Source organism: Kogia breviceps, chromosome 9, assembly GCF_026419965.1.
Source record: "Kogia breviceps isolate mKogBre1 chromosome 9, mKogBre1 haplotype 1, whole genome shotgun sequence".
In the NCBI taxonomy this organism is placed as follows: domain Eukaryota; kingdom Metazoa; phylum Chordata; class Mammalia; order Artiodactyla; family Physeteridae; genus Kogia; species Kogia breviceps.
The window spans coordinates 57303420-57320766 of NC_081318.1; the positions used below are offsets into that span (position 1 = coordinate 57303420).

The 17347-nt window shown below is 38.9% G+C and overlaps 1 protein-coding gene across 1 annotated transcript in view; it reads right to left on the reverse strand.

Annotated features, from left to right (window-relative positions):
- CALCR (calcitonin receptor) overlaps positions 1 to 17347 on the reverse strand; it is a 149196-nt gene that overhangs the window by 61493 nt on the left and 70356 nt on the right. The window contains exon 3 of the mRNA XM_059073923.2: positions 5086 to 5166. Within this exon, the coding sequence (XP_058929906.1) occupies positions 5086 to 5166 (81 nt within the window). The remainder of the gene's footprint in view (positions 1 to 5085; positions 5167 to 17347) is intronic.

The following is a 17347-nucleotide window of genomic DNA, read 5'->3' on the forward strand; positions in this document are numbered from 1 at the left end:
CTTTCTATTACACCTGTTGAAACACTTTTAATTGGCCTTATTCTGTTTAAATTATTCTAAGACTGAAGTTTCCCCAATGTACTGATAGCAGAAATAGTGTTAGGTACCTTTCTCTATTCTCCACAGTCTGTAAAATAAACATCTTTATTAAGTTGACCTGTATACCCCAGGATATTCATGTTAAAGCCTGTTTTCCAGTGTATCTCATTGTGTAGACAAGGCATCCTGTCCTATGAGACAGCCTATCACTAAAGGCTAAACTGTACAGAGCACTAAACAATAAAAATTCAGAGTAGAGAGAGAGCAGGGGCAAGAATAGTTGGGAATGACTACAGATACAAGGTAGAAATTGAATTGGATCTTGAGTATATGTACTGTCGCATAGGCAGAGAGGAGAGGGAAGGCTTTGTGGATGGCAGGAAAGGTATGCAGGTAAGTCCAGAGGAAGGAAATTGTATGTGTGAAACACTGTACTGAAACCATACTGCCTGGAGGGGAGCATATTTGAGGGTAAGATATGAAATCAAGGAAAATCAGATAATACAGGGCCCTGTGAGAATGAATACAAAATGTCTGGGACATGAAAGGCTCAATATATTTTAGCAAATATTTTAAAAACATGATGAAATAAAGCCGTCTTGCAGTTTTTTGATCAGTGAAGGTTGCAAAAGGAAAATGTTAATAAAATTCATGTGGTAGGCATCAGATGTCCACAGATTAGTGCTGGGGAGGCCAGCCAGGCAGCTGAAGGCATGGACTAGGTCACCTTAAGATGGAACAAGAAAGAGCAACTCAGCACTTTCTCAAATAATAAAAGCACCGAGGTATATCTGAACATAAGGAATGGAGAACAGTAAGAGTCAAATAGCCCAGATATTTTAGCCTATATGACTAGAAAAAGAAATGGTAGCGTCCTGAGAAAGAGAAGACATTAAGAAAGGAAAACCTTACTCGAGGGAGAAGGTAAGTTCTCTTTTGGACTAGATTTGGAGGTGCCAGCAAGTCATCTGAGTAGAAATCACTTGCAAACAGAAGAGGGTGAATACTTCTTGTTATAACATTACTTTTATAACTAGATGAATACTTATTGTAAATATATTTGACACTACTCTGTTAGGATTATTTCTAATTTTAATGCCTCTAGAATTTGTGACAAGAAATTAATGAACCGACAAAGATTATTAAAGGTGTACAAATCCTTTACCAATGTAGCTGAACAACATTATGCTGTAATATGATGACCCCTTTGCCACTGGTTTTAAGGTCAGTCAGTGAGCAAAGTCATTGAACTTAATGAGCCAAGTATTGAGCTAGAGGCTGAGGATACGGTGCTGAGTAAAACAAGCACAGAACCTGCCCTCGTGGAACTTACAGTCCAGCAAGAAAGACCAACACTATAAATATTTCCAGACACCAGAAACTGTGAAAGGTAAAGAATTATTAATCGTTAAATGCTCAGATATTCCATTAGGAATTGAGAGATGGTTTGGGAGTAAGGAAAAGTATTTTGACGAGATTTCATGTAAAAGCTTCTTTTTGGATTTTATTAGCCTATATTTGTTTGAATGTGTGTTTTAATAATTTGACTAAAGATCATGTAACCATGATCTTTGATTACAGTGTCCTCACAATAAGATACAAATGATTGGTTCAGCTTATGTATCTATTTGATTCTTTGTGGCTCTATTCTTAGAATCTTGAGTTGATATGAAAATCATCATTTGATATTATTTCTGGGTCATTTTCCCCACCATCTTCAAATCAAATTAGAAGATGTAATATGTTATATATAAATCTTTTCTGTCACTTATTAGATATTTTAGACATTAGGAACTACTTTGCTTAAGTTTGACATTCTTTCCAGAAGTAACATTCTGAATTTTTTTTTGTGGTACGCGGGCCTCTCACTGTTGTGGCCCCTCCCGTTGCGGAGCACAGGCTCCGGGCGCACAGGCTCAGCGGCCATGGCTCACGGGCCTAGCTGCTCCACAGCACGTGGGATCTTCCTGGACCGGGGCACGAACCCATGTCCCCTGCATCGGCAGGCGGACTCTCAACCACTGCACCACCAGGGAAGTCCCTGAATTCTACTTTTAAATGGACTGAGCAACCAAGTAAATGTTCCTGTGTTAGCTGGAAATTCATGGAGGCCATGGGGAGGCAGTATGTGCAAGAATAGCCAAGTGGAAACCCTATACCTGTATTTTCAATGACAACATTTTTTGGTTTAATGCAGTTTTAACACCAGCAATAGCGGAGATATGACCATCTCAAAAAGTAGGTGTAGTTCATGTAGACGACAGTAGGTAGCATCGATCTATCATTCCTCCAATGTTGAAACAAAACTCCAGTGAACTTCCCATAGCCTGGTCCAGCGGAGATTGTTTCAACACTGAGGGAATGAGGAATCAGAACTTCTGCCCTTAGAAGAGCCATAATAATCTGAGGCCGCTCCTGGTCTGGTTCATGTTTGAGCATTGACGGTGCAATTTTTCCAGTGGTAGCTGAATGTTTCAGTGATTTTCTTCGGAAAATAACATATATATTGAGGCATTCTGTTATATACGTATATAACATACAGATATATGTAGATATAAATATATAGCCATTACATCTATATAATTCTGATCATGGAATGACTACTGCTTAAAATAACATGTAAATTTCATAAAGTTCATTGATCATTAACTTTATGCTGATTTCATACAGTTAAAAATAGCTAGTGAGGTGGTATAATTCTCAGCAGTAAAGAGGTAAAACAGAAGCAGTAGTGATTAAACCACCAAGCAATGTGAAAAACAATATTCCACTTAACATAAGTGTTATGTTTAGTCTATGTATTTGTGGAATGTAAATATATAATTTTATGCTCACATGAAGCTAGAAATGAGACATTAAGGGCATGTTGCTTTTCTGAATAAAGACTGAAATTCAAAGTTTTGCATTCAAGCCATCTTGCATGATTCTTCCAAAATCAAAAACCACCTCTTAATTGTTGTCCTATGTAGCAGTTTAGCCGCCGCATATGTGATGTCACTCCTAAAGGTTCCAGTAGATGGCGCCACACATACGACCACCAAGCTGCCACTGACAGCTGTAGTCCGCAGCCGAAACATCAGGGTTCTTTCAGTTAATACCTTGAGTGCCTCCTACATTCCAGGCACTGTTCTAGGTTCTGAAGATTCAGCAGTGAACAAAACTGGCAAGGTCCCTGCCCTCATGGAGCTTACATTCTAGAAAGTTGCATCCACACTAATCATGGGGTCCAGAGGTAAAGCAATCTGTTTAAGCAATTCCTACTTTGATGTAAGACCATCAGCCTCCTTGTGTGTTACAGGTGATTTCTAGAAGTACAGAGACAGAACAAGTAGAGAGCTGTTCTGTGTAGAACTTTAAGGAATGGTCCAAACCTACTGAATGTGGGGATCCATGCTACTGGATTGAAGGGAGACATTCCTATTGATTGCCACAGACAGAACTGCTCTAACAGGACTATGAATCCAGAATCCACAAGCTGATATAAACAACTTTCCATGTCACCATTCTTAATAATGATAATGTCTATGTTTAGATTATTTGTAGCTTTCAGTTACTCGTACCTTTCAAAATAACAAAGGATAAAATAGAGCTTTGTAAAGTGTTGGCCCTGCTTCTTCCAGGTAGATGCCTGGTTGGTGTCCTATGTACTTTCTACCTGAGCATTATATAAACAAAACTGTATATTATCATAAATTCAACACAAATAGGGGAATACAGCTAAGTGAACAACAAAATAAAGTAGGTTCTTCTGAGAAGCATTATGTCTTCAGCATTGTCGTCATCATCATCACTACCATCTTTTTAGTACTAAGTGCCAAGCACTGTTCTAAGCCTATCTTATTACTGCAGGTAAGAGAAAGTGAGTGGGTAGTTTTGGCAAAAGTAGATGAGGCTAATGGAATGTGGTGACACACACTGATAGTTTTTAAAGGCCATTTGGAAATCAGGTTGGTAGAATTCAATAAATATATTGGTAGTGGTTAATTATGTATCTAAGAAGTGACATTTTAGAATAATTAAAGTCAACGTCATTTAAAAATTTCCATTTCTCTAGAGAGCAATGTGGAACATAATGAGTGTTTTAGAAGGAAACTGATGTATCAAATTTTTTATGGACAAATCCAATAGGTAATCCAAACACAGACAGAAGCCAAATTTGTTACAGTGAAAGAACACAAAGCTATTTAAGTACCCTATGCAATCATGTTTGCTAGTAAAAAAAAAAAAAAAAAAAATGCCCACAAACCATAAGACACCTGTCATGCTCATGCAAATATATGAAATTCTTTCAGTCTTTGAATTTTAAAATATATTAGGTAAGAGTTTTGAAAAGTGACCTTTTTTTTTTAAACATACCAAAAGTTATATAGTCTTTGTAAAAAACAAAACAAAAAATGTTGACTAGATAAAACTCAAACTTTCTTATATCTAGTAGTTACTTTCATTTCTTCTATGTCTAGTTATATACTTTATGAAATAAAATTTAAAAATATTTACATATAGTTGATCACATAGGATTTCATTTGAGATGAATAATATCAGTATGAATATACCAATATTTCTGCATCTATAGAATATGACATAAGGCTTAGACATTTACATATGAAATAAAATATTCCAGTAGTTTCTACAATATTCTTGTTTAAAATTTCGAACAGCATGAAGGTACCTACATCTCCAAGTACTGGATTACTTTTAGGAAATTATACTGTACTTTATCTGAAGATTAAAATAACATGACACTCTTACATAATAAAATAAACTATCCTCATTCAAACAGGTACAGAAGGGCTGCATTAGCAATCATTCCCATAAACTTTGACGTATAACATTACAAAATGTAAATTCCCTTAAAATTAACATGTATGAAATGTTAGTAATAGTTTTCCTTGAATAATATTAAGAGGAAATTTGTTAACAAAACATTAAAGAAAATTATAGTTTGGTTTTTGGAGAACAATGTCTACCCTTGCAAATGCCCAATCATAACCATACTACTTCAGCATTCTTGATTAACATAGCTTAAAATAACTTTGTTTCACTTACATTCAGAAAGACGAAGAGGGTCAAGCACCAGCGTGTAAGTGTGAACTTCATTCTGGGTTTTTGAAGACGGTCTTCGAAGACCTAGAAAAATATAAAAGTAACAAAGACATTTAAATTAATATAGCTCTAATATTGACTGTGGCTTTTTCTTGCCTATTTGACTTGAAGATCAATATCCAAAGACACCCTAAATACAATCCATGTAAGTACAGTAAGCTTGTGAGGCAAATGCAGCAGCATGTTCCATTTCCCTTCCTCTCAGCCAGGAACACTTGTCTGGCTGTTGTCTAAAGTTCTCCCATTAAGGAATTCTGGAGCCCCCTTAACATATCAGTACATAAATAAAAGATTCTGAGAAATCAAGAGCAATCAATGTGGACTTCAATTAACACATGGTATCAAAAGAACTACTGAAAATTTTCAATGGAAACATCCACAAAAGGGTCACCTCAATGGACACGAACAAATAAAACCTGTGCTTTGTAAAGGATTAACAGCTATGCCTTCCAGATAATCAAAAGCCAACTTTTAAGTAGTCTTATTTGCAGCCTTGAGTATTTTTCTTTCCTACAAATTCTTCAAGCGTCAAGTTGCTATTAAGAATAAATTTATTCCATAGTAAGGCTTGTTTGTTCCCCAAGAGGTCACCAGTACTACTCAAGAGTGCAACAGTCAGAAACAGGCTGCTTTGTCACAAATAAGAGTTTTTTTGTTACTCTGCAGGTAATTTTACACAAGGAAAAATAAAGGGGTGAAAAAATTTTTAAATATATACATTTAATCAGTGGGATTTGTGGGAAAACTATTTCAACTAGGGGCGAGTGGTTATCATTGCATCTAACACTCTACTCATTGTACCACTTTTAGGTTTTACATATTCGGCTACGTTTGAGTTAGTATCTACACTGTATGCCTGTTGGGCTGCACCTTGCAGGCCTGCGAGCCTTGAGACCAAAGAAATGGCGTGGAGACAGCGGTGGAAACATCCATGGGTTACTGGAGAGGGTATCTTAAGCAAAAGGTCCTGGAGCAATATCCCACGTTTTACAGCAGAAGGCAGGCAGGACATGACAGCAAGCTTTGCAACTTGTGGGAGAAGGAGGCTATCATTTATAAGGGGAATTGACATCAGGTTGGCTCAGTTACCAGGGGAACCTGAGCAGCTGGGGCAGGGAGCAAACACATAGGCAGGTACTATTTAAGCTCTATAATTAAGAGGATTGGAGTCACCTGAGAGAAGCAGAGCCTGGTCGAGCAGGGGATGTACAGAGAGCAAGGGAGCAGCCATCTTGAATGGCCTGACAACATGCTTCACTCCTACACACCCTGCAGGACCCTTACAATCTTGATCTGCACCTTTTCCGTGATATCCCTGGGGTCAGGTATACAGAGGCACACACCAACCAAATACCACATGTGCAACAGACACCAGCGGCTAAAGAGTATCATGAGTCCCAGAGGTGGGCAAACTTTGGAGCCAGGTGCTTATCAGGTCGATTTTTCACGGAAGTCCAGATGAGGATGACAATGTCCTCTCACGACAGGGACACAATCAAACTCATTTCACAGTGAGGCCACCACTGTCACCCAGTCCACAGATTCCCTCTACTTAGACTAAGGAGGGAAGGCAAGATATTTAACAGGCACAATACAGGGGAGATCATGACTATGAAGCAAAATACAAGCAGTAAGAGCACGCTGAGATCACATTGCCCTGCTTGTGGTTTTTGTCCTGGCCTGCAGTACCACACCACCTCTCCATCCTCAGTCCCCACAGCCAGTGCCGAATACTGGAGAGGTGTGTAGCAACGGGCCACAGGGTTAATATGATGGTGCCTTTCTCCAGTAGGGAGCCTGGATTAATTACCTTAGTAGTTTTAGGTGGGGCTGGGTAGAAGACAGGTGAGATCTATAAATCCCTTTCTAACTCTCTTCCCCACAAGGCAGCAAAGCCAAACCACTGGGGACTTACCTGCCAGTCCTAGGGTCATTTATGATGTGTCCCCCTGGGGGTAGATCCTGTATCAAGGGCAAAAGCAAGTTATTGTCCTAACCGACCGTTTGGCAGCAGTCGTTATGTGGTCGACAGTTGAACTTGGATTGTGTTGACTAGTTGCTTCTGGGTTAATAGGGCGTCAGCACTGGTACGATTGCTCCTGGGACATGTCATGTTGGAAGAGAGTTTTCTGTGTCAGTTGCTGAGTAGTCCCTTCATCCTTTCAATTAGCCCGGCAGCACAGGGGCTGTGGGGCAGGGGGAAATGTCAGCGTACGGTATTTGTTTTGGCCCATTCCTGAACTTCATGACCAGTAAACTAGGGTTTGTTTTTTTTTTTTCTGGCCGCGTTGGGTCTTCATTGCTGCACGCAGGCTTTTCTCTGGTTGCGGCAAGCGGGGGCTACTCTTCGTTGCGGTGCGCGGGCTTCTCATCCCAATGGCTTCTCTTGTTGCGGAGCACGGGCTCTAGGTGCGCAAGCTTCAGTTGTGGCACACGGGCTTAGTTGCTCCGTGGCATGTGGGATCTTCCCGGACCAGGGCTCGAACCCGTGTCCCCTGCATTGGCAGGTGGATTCTTAACCACTGTGCCACCAGGGAAGCCCCTAAAGTGGGGTGTTTTGCATTTACTCTACGACTCCGTAGACCTCGAGTAATGGCTTCCACCTGTTGTAACGTGCTGTAGACTGCACACAGCTGTTGTTCCAAGAAACAATACTGTTGCTCTGCCCCCTTCCACAGCTAGACCAGAAGCCAAGGACATTCTGCTGTTGCCACAGGCCCCAGCCAGACCCTCTGGTGAACTGGCCACCTCCAACTGACAAGCCTGTCCTAACACCCCTAAAGCCTGTGTCTGTAGTTGTTTAGGGGTGGCGGGTCGGGGGGTATGCTTGTCTTACCTGACCAGCTAACATGCAAGTATTTGATAGATAATCCAGGTTCTTACACTTTGTCCGTATTCACCAGCCATCTCTATGCAGTCAGATGAGCCACAAGCACGGGGCTACTACTTTCACACCGGAGGAAGGCTCTAAGGTTAACAGGATGTCATCAGTACGACGGAAGAGAAAGACATCTCCCATGGCAGTCAGCTGCCACAGAGCCCCACATGCTAGCGGACGGCCTCCTCAGGATCACCTCTGCAACTTTCCATACCCCAGCCTTATTTTCCGACATCTCGGCGCTCTCGGGAGTTTTTTCGGCCTCCTGGTTGGCTCACCAGTTGTTGGGCTGCACTTCGCAGGCGTGCAAGCCTCATGGTTGCCCAGCCTTGGGACCAAAGAGCCTGGAGACAGCAACAGAGACTCAGTGGTTTATTAGACCGGGACTCTTAAGCAAAAGGTCCTGGAGCGACACCGCACTGTTTACAGCAGAGGGCAGGCAGGTCGTGATAGCGTCCTTCACTACTGGGCGGGGCGGGGCAGAGAAAAGAGAAAGGAGAGAAAGAGGCTACCATTTATAGGGGAACTGACGTCATGTTGGCTCAGTTACCAGGGAAATCAGCAGCTGGGGCAGGGGGTGAGCACGTAGGCAGTTACTAATTAGGCCCTATAATTAAGGGGATTGGATATTCATGTGAGAGAAGCAGACTGGTGGAGCAGGAGATGTACAGAGAGCAAGAAAACAACCATCTTGAGTGGCCTAACCATACAGTGCCTAATATACTCGTCCCCAAGAGTAAATTGTATTCAATTTACATATTCGCATGCCAGGAAATTGAGAAAGTATAATTTTCAAGTGTCATCTTATATGCTGATCATTACCCCTTGTTTCTGACACTTCAAGCCCACTAGTAAGTTGAAAACACATACAGGTATTGACAGTTGAGGCATTACAAGGGATGCAAATATGGGTGAGACGGGTGAGATGTGGTTTCAGTACAAGAAACTGAGCACGGTGGGGGGATGGGGGCAGGGTGCAATATGAATGATGTAAGACATGTGCTAAAATAACTATAATACAGCCTGGGTAAAAAGTTCAATAAAATCGCACAAATACAGAGTTTCATAAAGGATCATTTCTGATTGGGGGAACAAGAGAAGGATTTGTATTTTGACCTAAAATTTGAGAACTGAATAGGGTTTTAAAAAACAAAGACCTACATAGGCAGAGAAAGCAGATTAAAAACAAGATGCGGAGATAGAAAAATTTAGGGGTAGCCAAAGAAAAAGGAATGCAAAACTTTAATTTAGCTGGAGCTTAGAGCTTCTCAGGAAGTGAAAATAAGGGTAGAAAAGTAGGTTTTGAGTGCCTAGAAAATTTATTACCCAAACTACCTTTTGGCACTTTGTGTGCCTGCCACTCATTTCCATCTATGTATGTACAGAACTTAACAACCTAGCCTGATGTGAAAACTCTTTCAGAAAAGGATTATGTTTTAGCTATCTATATATCTCTGGCACTTCACACAATCACTCACACATGATTATTATTTTTGCTAATAATGGTGGTTTGTGGTCTGATGAATTCTAGGAAGCATAGAACTCTGTTGAATGTATTATTTTTCCCTTTTTGATTCCTTGTATTCCCATGTCAGTGACTTCCACAATTATCCATGAACTGTCCAAATAGGAAACCAGGGATGGTCCTTGATTCCACCCACTTCCTTATACCTGACATCTAGTCTCCAAGACTCCTGTTCTATCAGCCTTTGGTATCTTGTTAAAGTGTTCACCCTTCTCCACCTCCTTAGTTCAGAGCTCCATCTTTCTCATCAGGACCCTAGCAACAGCCTCATGACCAGTTTCTCTACTTCAAGTCTCCATCCCTCCAACCCATTTCCTATAACAAAATGAGTGTAATTGTATCTTCCTTTAGTGATTGCCTCCAAACTTTAAGTAAATGCATAAAACCCTTGGCTAGGAATGTAGTAATACAGGGCCCCCTTTAGCAACAAGCACCAATATGATCATGGAGGGAAATAAAAAGGGAGAAATTAAAGTTGTCTCCTAGATTGCTAGCTTCAGTACAAGGACAGATAATGAAGGAATTCAACAAGGGGAAGTAGGTGGAAGAGGAGGAGCTCTTCTCCCTTAATTGGGAATATTATTATCTGAGTACTGGATGAGACTTATTTCCTGATGTGAAAGGTAGGACTTTTGAAGTGTTCACATACCTGTGAAATTGGTACAGCTTTCCTTAGTTAGATCCTACTTTTTAAGAAGGAAATCATAGACATACGATGGATTTCTAAGGGTCTGTTGAGTATGATAGTCCTAGGATTTCATCCCTGAGAGAAGCAGGATGTATGGAACATTACAGGTGTAAGAATTAAAAACCAGATCTGTTCTTCCCATGAAAGTCCTGCTCATTAATTCCAAATGTGAGAGCTAAGCACAGTGAGAAGCCAGCTTCTCTATGAAGGTGAATAGGGGGCGATCAGGCAGTTAATTTGGCTTATTCTATCTATGTCACATATGTGATGTCATTTGATATTTTATAAAGTATCAGTTGCTTGGTTTTGAGTAAACGGTATCATTACAATGCGGAGCAATAGCAGTGGGAGACTTGTCACCCTTAAGGTGAGTGGAGCTGCGTAGTCATCTTGGCGTAGGAAAGGGGAGGTCCAGGCTTTCAAAGCCCCACATACCGTGTTTACATTTGTACCATGAACAACTAAGGTGAATGAAAATGGATCTGAGACTGAACGCTTGGAAATGAGAGGTTTTGCCAAGAAACAAAGTCCTTTCTTTTTTCCTATTAATTGAAGAGGTCTGTAATTTTAAATGGTCTTGCATTATTTTGAACTCTTAACAAATTCCTCATGTGTAACATTATAGTATATCTGGGCTGTACTGCACCTGCCTCTAGTTAGAAAATTTCACCTGTACTTGTCCAGGGTTAAACAGTACCTTGTAGATATGCCTCTCTTTGAGAAAAGTGTTTTTTAAACAATATTTATTTATTTATTATTTATTTATTTATCTTGGCTGTGCTGGGTCTTAGCTGCAGCACACGGGATTTTTGTTGCGGTGTTTCGTGGTGATTTGTGAGGATAGGAGAAAGAACGCATAGGTAGAGCTGTGAAGAAAGACAGGGCTTTAAGAATTTAAGGGAGATAAACAAGGCAAAAACAAAGTAGAACCAGAATAAGCAATGAAGTAATTCACCTTCTCTAGGATTCTTCAAAGAAAGGGAAAAAAGAGTGAAGAAAGTTAATAAGAGTAACAGCGGTGGAAAACCCAAAAATGAATTAACAGAGCCCTAATATTAGCTGAACAGATGATTAAAGGATGGGTAGGTTGCAGGGTGGAATCTAGAGAAAGACAAATGTGGAATTTTTGATAGGCAGGAATTTTCTAATTCAGTTTTTTAGAAGTTAGAAATGTTCCAACTTTCTAAGCTTAGAAAGTTGAACCTGGACCCAGGTAGAAAAGGACAAAATCAGGCAAACAGTAGCTAATGGAGATAAAAATGCAACTTAGAAACTTTCAAATTGTAATGGGAACAGGTGAGACAGAGAACTTGTGATTAGATAGTCATATGGTACACCTGGAAGATGGCTCCAAGAAAACCAGAACAGAGCTTAACTTTGACATCAGATTATCTACTTGCTTCTTGATGTTTCTCCTATTTCTTCTCTACAACAAGGACATTGTTTCGTCTTGTAACCCTAGAGCCTAGAAAAGAGTCTGGAACATAGTAAATGGTCAGTAAATATTGGTTGCTTTGTTTAAGGGATGAATTAGGGTCAGAATTTGGTAAGGCAGGGAGGATTATTCTTTACCCAAAGAGCCCTAATTATGGAGCCAAGAGCTTCTTATTTCGGCTTCTGCTTTTATTATTTCTTTAGTTTTGGGCAAAAAGCTTCACTTCTATGCCAGTTTCATACCGATTCCGTATCCATATCCTCCTTGAATAGGAGAAGAATACACTTCCATATGTAAAGCAAATGGACCCCCCTGGATCTGTCTCAGTAGTTTAGCTACTTAGGGCAGTGGCTTCCAAAGTGTCTTTTAACCACTTTTTTTTTTAAAAAAAAAACAAAAGCTCTTGTGGAAGCCCACATATAAGCCAGATGGACGTGGAATCTAAACACCTGATTGGGGAGCCTGGTTTAGAATAGAGAAATAAGGTAACCTTGGACAGTGAGTGGTTCAGTCACTGAATGGGACAACAGAACATGCATTGCCCTGAATCCACAAATGAGCGCCCATCACTCATCTCATCTCTAGAAAATTGTATCCCTGTGTTGCAGGGGTGTGCTGGTTAGTGGAAAACACTCCTCCAGTGAATAAATAGCATCTAAATCCCTAATACAATGATGGTGATTAAATAGACTACTCTTCATTTAAAGAGAATAGATTTCCTTGGAAAGTAAAGTTACATTATTTTTATTTTGGGGGAAAAATATGAAACGCCAGTGTCTGAAAATAATGTGTCTATTCTCATAGATCAGCATTTCCAAAAGTGTACTCCATAGAATAGTGGGAATCCCATGAGAAGCAGCATAAAATAAAGTTTCCATGGCCAAAGAAGTTTAGGAAACTAAGCGTTTCCTATATTCCTCTTAGAGATGTACCAGAGACATTAGCACTTTAAAGTGTCTAATTTTCCTGTACCAAAAACACTAGTCTGACTTTAACTCTTCACTCTCCAAACCTGTTTGACCATGAAAAACATTGTTAATAATAACAATTATTGATCCATGGACAGAATATACTTTGGAAAATGCTCTTTTGGCTCAATGGCAATTTCTAACCCACCATAGTCAATTAAGCCTGCAAGCCATGAGAAAGAGCTGCCCTTTTACTTAAAATTTTCTTTTTTTCTTCTCCATGGAGCAAAAGTGGAATTTCTGAGGACTTAAATATTCCCCAGCCTTGGTACAAAGCCCAAAGCTATAAAAGGCATCTCAGAGGCAATTGCTCCTTTGGAACATTATTTGTCAAGAACCTCTTCTTTACTTCTCTGGCTATGGGAACAAGGAGTAGGATGAGGGGTGCGGGCAAAGAGTAGAAAAGAGGAGGAAGGCATTGCTTATCTAAAAACAGCTGTGGCATTCTGTCCCCCAAGGCCTAGAGCCTGTTTCAGATTTGAAATTTGGCATTTCTTTTGAGGACAACTCGATTTAATATGGTCCTGTAGATACAATCCAAGTGAGTAGGTAAGTGAATTTTGTGGAACCCTGGAACCACAGGCTAGGATGGTTTGCTGCCTTACCAGTGCCTTCTGTTTGGACAACTCCTTGATTATATAACCTACTAGAAAATCATTCTTCACTAGTACAGGAACTAATTTGCCAAGGCATAATGTGGTCATAACTCCAATCTATGAGGCTACATTAAGCAAAACAGAGTGCCTTACTGCTGCTCATTATGAGTTTAAAATCCCATCTAAATCCAGGCTCCTAGTTTAGCTGGTAAAAACTGTCACCCTCTGAATAGGGAAGCTTTTTTTGGTAAATAGGTTGGCACACAATGTAAAAGGAAGAATCTAGATGAGAAGTGAAGCAGAATAAAAATGATGCCATATTGAAAAAAATTAAGACTTTTTCTTTCACTCACATCAATGACCTGACATAGTAAGTGCTCAACATTTATTGACTGACACAGAGATCATCTCTAAGCAGCCAGCTAGGCAACATTAATAAACAGAGAGATCTTGGAGAAATCTTCAGAATCTTGTGCAGTTCAGAAGTGTGCCACTACTCAAATGGATATTATTAATGGATAATTAGATAAAATTTGGCCAGTTAAAATTAATTTAAGGGAAGGGCACCGTAATCTCGTGGATACTTTCTAGTACTGGATCTCCAGTAGCAGCCGTGAGAGGGAAAAGGGAGACAGAAACTGATTGGTTTAATTAAATTTAATTAAAAATACATCATGAACTTATTACATGTGCTTTAATGCCATCTCAAGATAAAGTTTAATTTCAATATGTGAGAGGTTGGGAGAAAAACAATTCAGTCTAAAGGGTCAGTATGAACAAAGACGAGGATGCGGGAATCACGGAATATATTGAAGAAGCTCTCAGTGGGTTGTTTCCAAACTCCACATTCTTATTCCTTACACATACACTGCCGTATAACAAGAAAGAAGTAAACTCAGTTTTGGACAAATGGAATTTGAATTGTCAGCGGGGTCTTCTATTTGGAGACCCTAAAATGCACCTGATTGTTATTCGCATCTTCATATGTTCTTTATAAGCACTTCTGTTGAGATCAGCAATGACAGATATGGGAAGAGGAGTCAGTGAAGTGTAATGGAAAAAAAAATACTGGGCTAAGGAATAAGGGCTCTATACTCCAATCCTAGACCCACCTCAAACTCACTACGTGACACTTAAGCACATTACTGAACCTTTCTGGACATCAATATAAAATTAGACAATTGGATCATAATTAAGAGCTTTTCTTACTCCAATACTGGCTCTGAGTTGCAATAAAATAAAAAACGTTTTTTGCCAACAGAGATAGCATAATAATTAGATAAATATTGGGTCTATTTGATCCTTCAATAGAAAATTAATATAAACAGCATTTTCCACATTGTGTTCTCTAAAATATCCCTGTGACCACTTATTTAATAACTCATAAATAAAAGGAAGGAATAGTTCACTGGGAAAAGGTTTGAGAAATGTGAAATACCATGTGCTCTTTTCTGGAAAAGTTTTATGTTTATGTTAGGATATTAAAGGTTCTGAGAAGTCCTGCAACAATGGATCCTTTAAAATTCATTTAAATTAGCTGTTGTTACTAATTATATCTACCAATAATAATGTGCTATCAATACTCAAGGAATGAAAAGGCAAGCTTGGCTAATAGCTGGCTTTTCATTTCAGTGAATGAAAGGTGTGTTGCTTTCTCTTTATTTGCAGAAAAGACTGTAGTTATAGGCAAATGTTGCAGACTTATTAGCATTTCTTTGTTATATTGGAATAGAAATTGCGGGAGTTTGCCATAACTTGTCTGGATTATTGAAAAGCTGATGATTAGATGATTGAGTTGGTGCTTTGTTTTGAAAGTCCACTTGCACAAATAACTCTTTAAGTCAAACTTTAAAATATTTAGGTAGAATTCAATGTCATACACATGTCAAACCATTCTACAAATACCAACAGGAGTTTAAATTGGTAGGTTTATGATTTTAGTCCTTATATACATATTACTGTGTCCTTATACACACTATTGAAAAAATCCTCTTTTAGAAAAAGATATGCCTGATTTGATTAGATGATGGAACTGGGAGGGATTCTAAAGTTCAAATTTTCCAAACTTTTCACTGAAAACCTACTGAAATGACTTCCCTTAAATTGGTTAGAAAGTTAGTGAAAGAGCTCTGCTTAAACTTAAACCATAGATTCCCAAACTAGTGTACACTCTAACTTACTACCCTGCCCCATATCAAAGGTTTTCCCTAGCTGGATTCAACCTTCAGCCAGTGAAGCCTCTGAGGCTTGGTCTAGTTGGGATAGAAGTAACCCATGACCACAGTTCATTCTCTTCCCCAGTTCAATTTCTCTTAATTACCTTCAGGAATTCTGTTTGGTTCTGATCTCAAGGATATCTTAGGGTAGAAGGTGCTTAGTCTGGAACAAAATGGGTTAAATAAAGAAATAACCTGTGCTGTTATTCAATGTATTTAACAACTGTTGCTACTTAAACATCTACCAGTCAGAACAATTGCTGGCTGTTAACCATGGGCACTGTTATACCGATGCTCACAAGCTGTAAACCAGCCCTGGCATTCTCCACTTCCCTCTCCTCTTCCATAACCTTGCTATTCATTGTGCATGTATTTCTACATTTGTGTTTGCAAAAATGGAGGTGGGGTGGAATGAGGCAGAGAGCACTGTTTTTTTTAATTTAAAAATTTTTTAAATTTTAATTTCTCTGATTCTATTGATTATTTTGCTTTTAGTTATTTATTTTTAATTAAAAATTTTAATACAATTTTAAAGGTTACTTTCCATTTATAGTTATTACAAAATATTGCCTATATTCCTCATGTTGTAAAGAGAGCACTTTTTGCATTTATAAATTCACTCATTAAATATTACTCAGTCAGATGCATTTCTTGCTCTTATGAGCCATTATGCACTACAGAGAATGCCTGAGTGGGAGCTACCCTTATGCACCCACATTCCTGAGATTCCATACAAAGATATTTCACCTACCACCTTACAAGGGACAAGCTTGCCCCTGTATTTCCAATTCCAGAAGCATATATTTACTAATAGAGAAAAGTGCCATCAAATGTAATTTAATCATTACAAAGTTTTCCTTTTCTTATTAAATTTTTTAAGGATCCATTTCCCTGAAATTTGAGCACCTTGGAAATTATCCTTTTTGCATGACTGTGTAAGCAGTTCAAAAGGTTCTGTAAAATTAGCTGGGTTCCCTTGAAAAAGTAGGGAGATTAAGCAGGATTAATGACATCAGGGATGGTCAGCCAAACTGGATCCCTAACTGTCAGCCATGATGATATAGTTTCCATCATAGCAGTTGTTTCCCACCATGACCCCAACAGCTAATGTTCAAGGTTCTGATCTAAAGGACACATCTAAATAGATGGTGTCCAAGTCCATTTCAATGTGGCGATCTAGTATTTCAGGTGAAGAGAACATTTTGCAACCTGCTTTATTAAAGAAAGTTTGGTCTTTGTGACGAACTTGTTTATGACTTGCTTTGCCAGTTCACTTTTAAAAAATTAAGTATATAAAGAAGTTATGGTACATAAAACAACACTTATCCAATCATTAATTTAATTAGGAACACCAAAGAAGTAAACTTAACCAATGTGATTTGGTTTAGGAATGTAGGTTCCAGTTTTATTTAGTCTTGCTAATAGGAACATTCCCTGTGGTGTAGCTTTGGAGCACAGAATAAGAAAGCTGTAGAGAGGAGGGAAAATCACGCTCATCACACCTTAATTGTTTGGCCCTGCTTTCGATCTGTCTTCCAGTAACTGGAAGTATAATTTTAAAATGTTTGACAATAATCCCCCAAAAGGAATACTACATAAATTAAAAGAAGGCACTTATATCAATGGGAGTGCCATTTCAGCGAGGACCATTCTCTCTAATTAAAGCTCCATTCATGATACCAATAGCAAGTTGCAATTAAAAAAATGAGTTAGTACTAAATTAGCAATACATTTAAGACAGAATGTCTGATGGTCTTTCTAATTACATCTCTTAAGAGTGCCCTGATGGTGATTAGTGTTAAAAATATATTTCACAAATGTAATTACTAAACTATAAAGGGAAATGAATCACAATGACTAGTGAAAAAATAGTCATAATACACCAATAAAAACAACTCC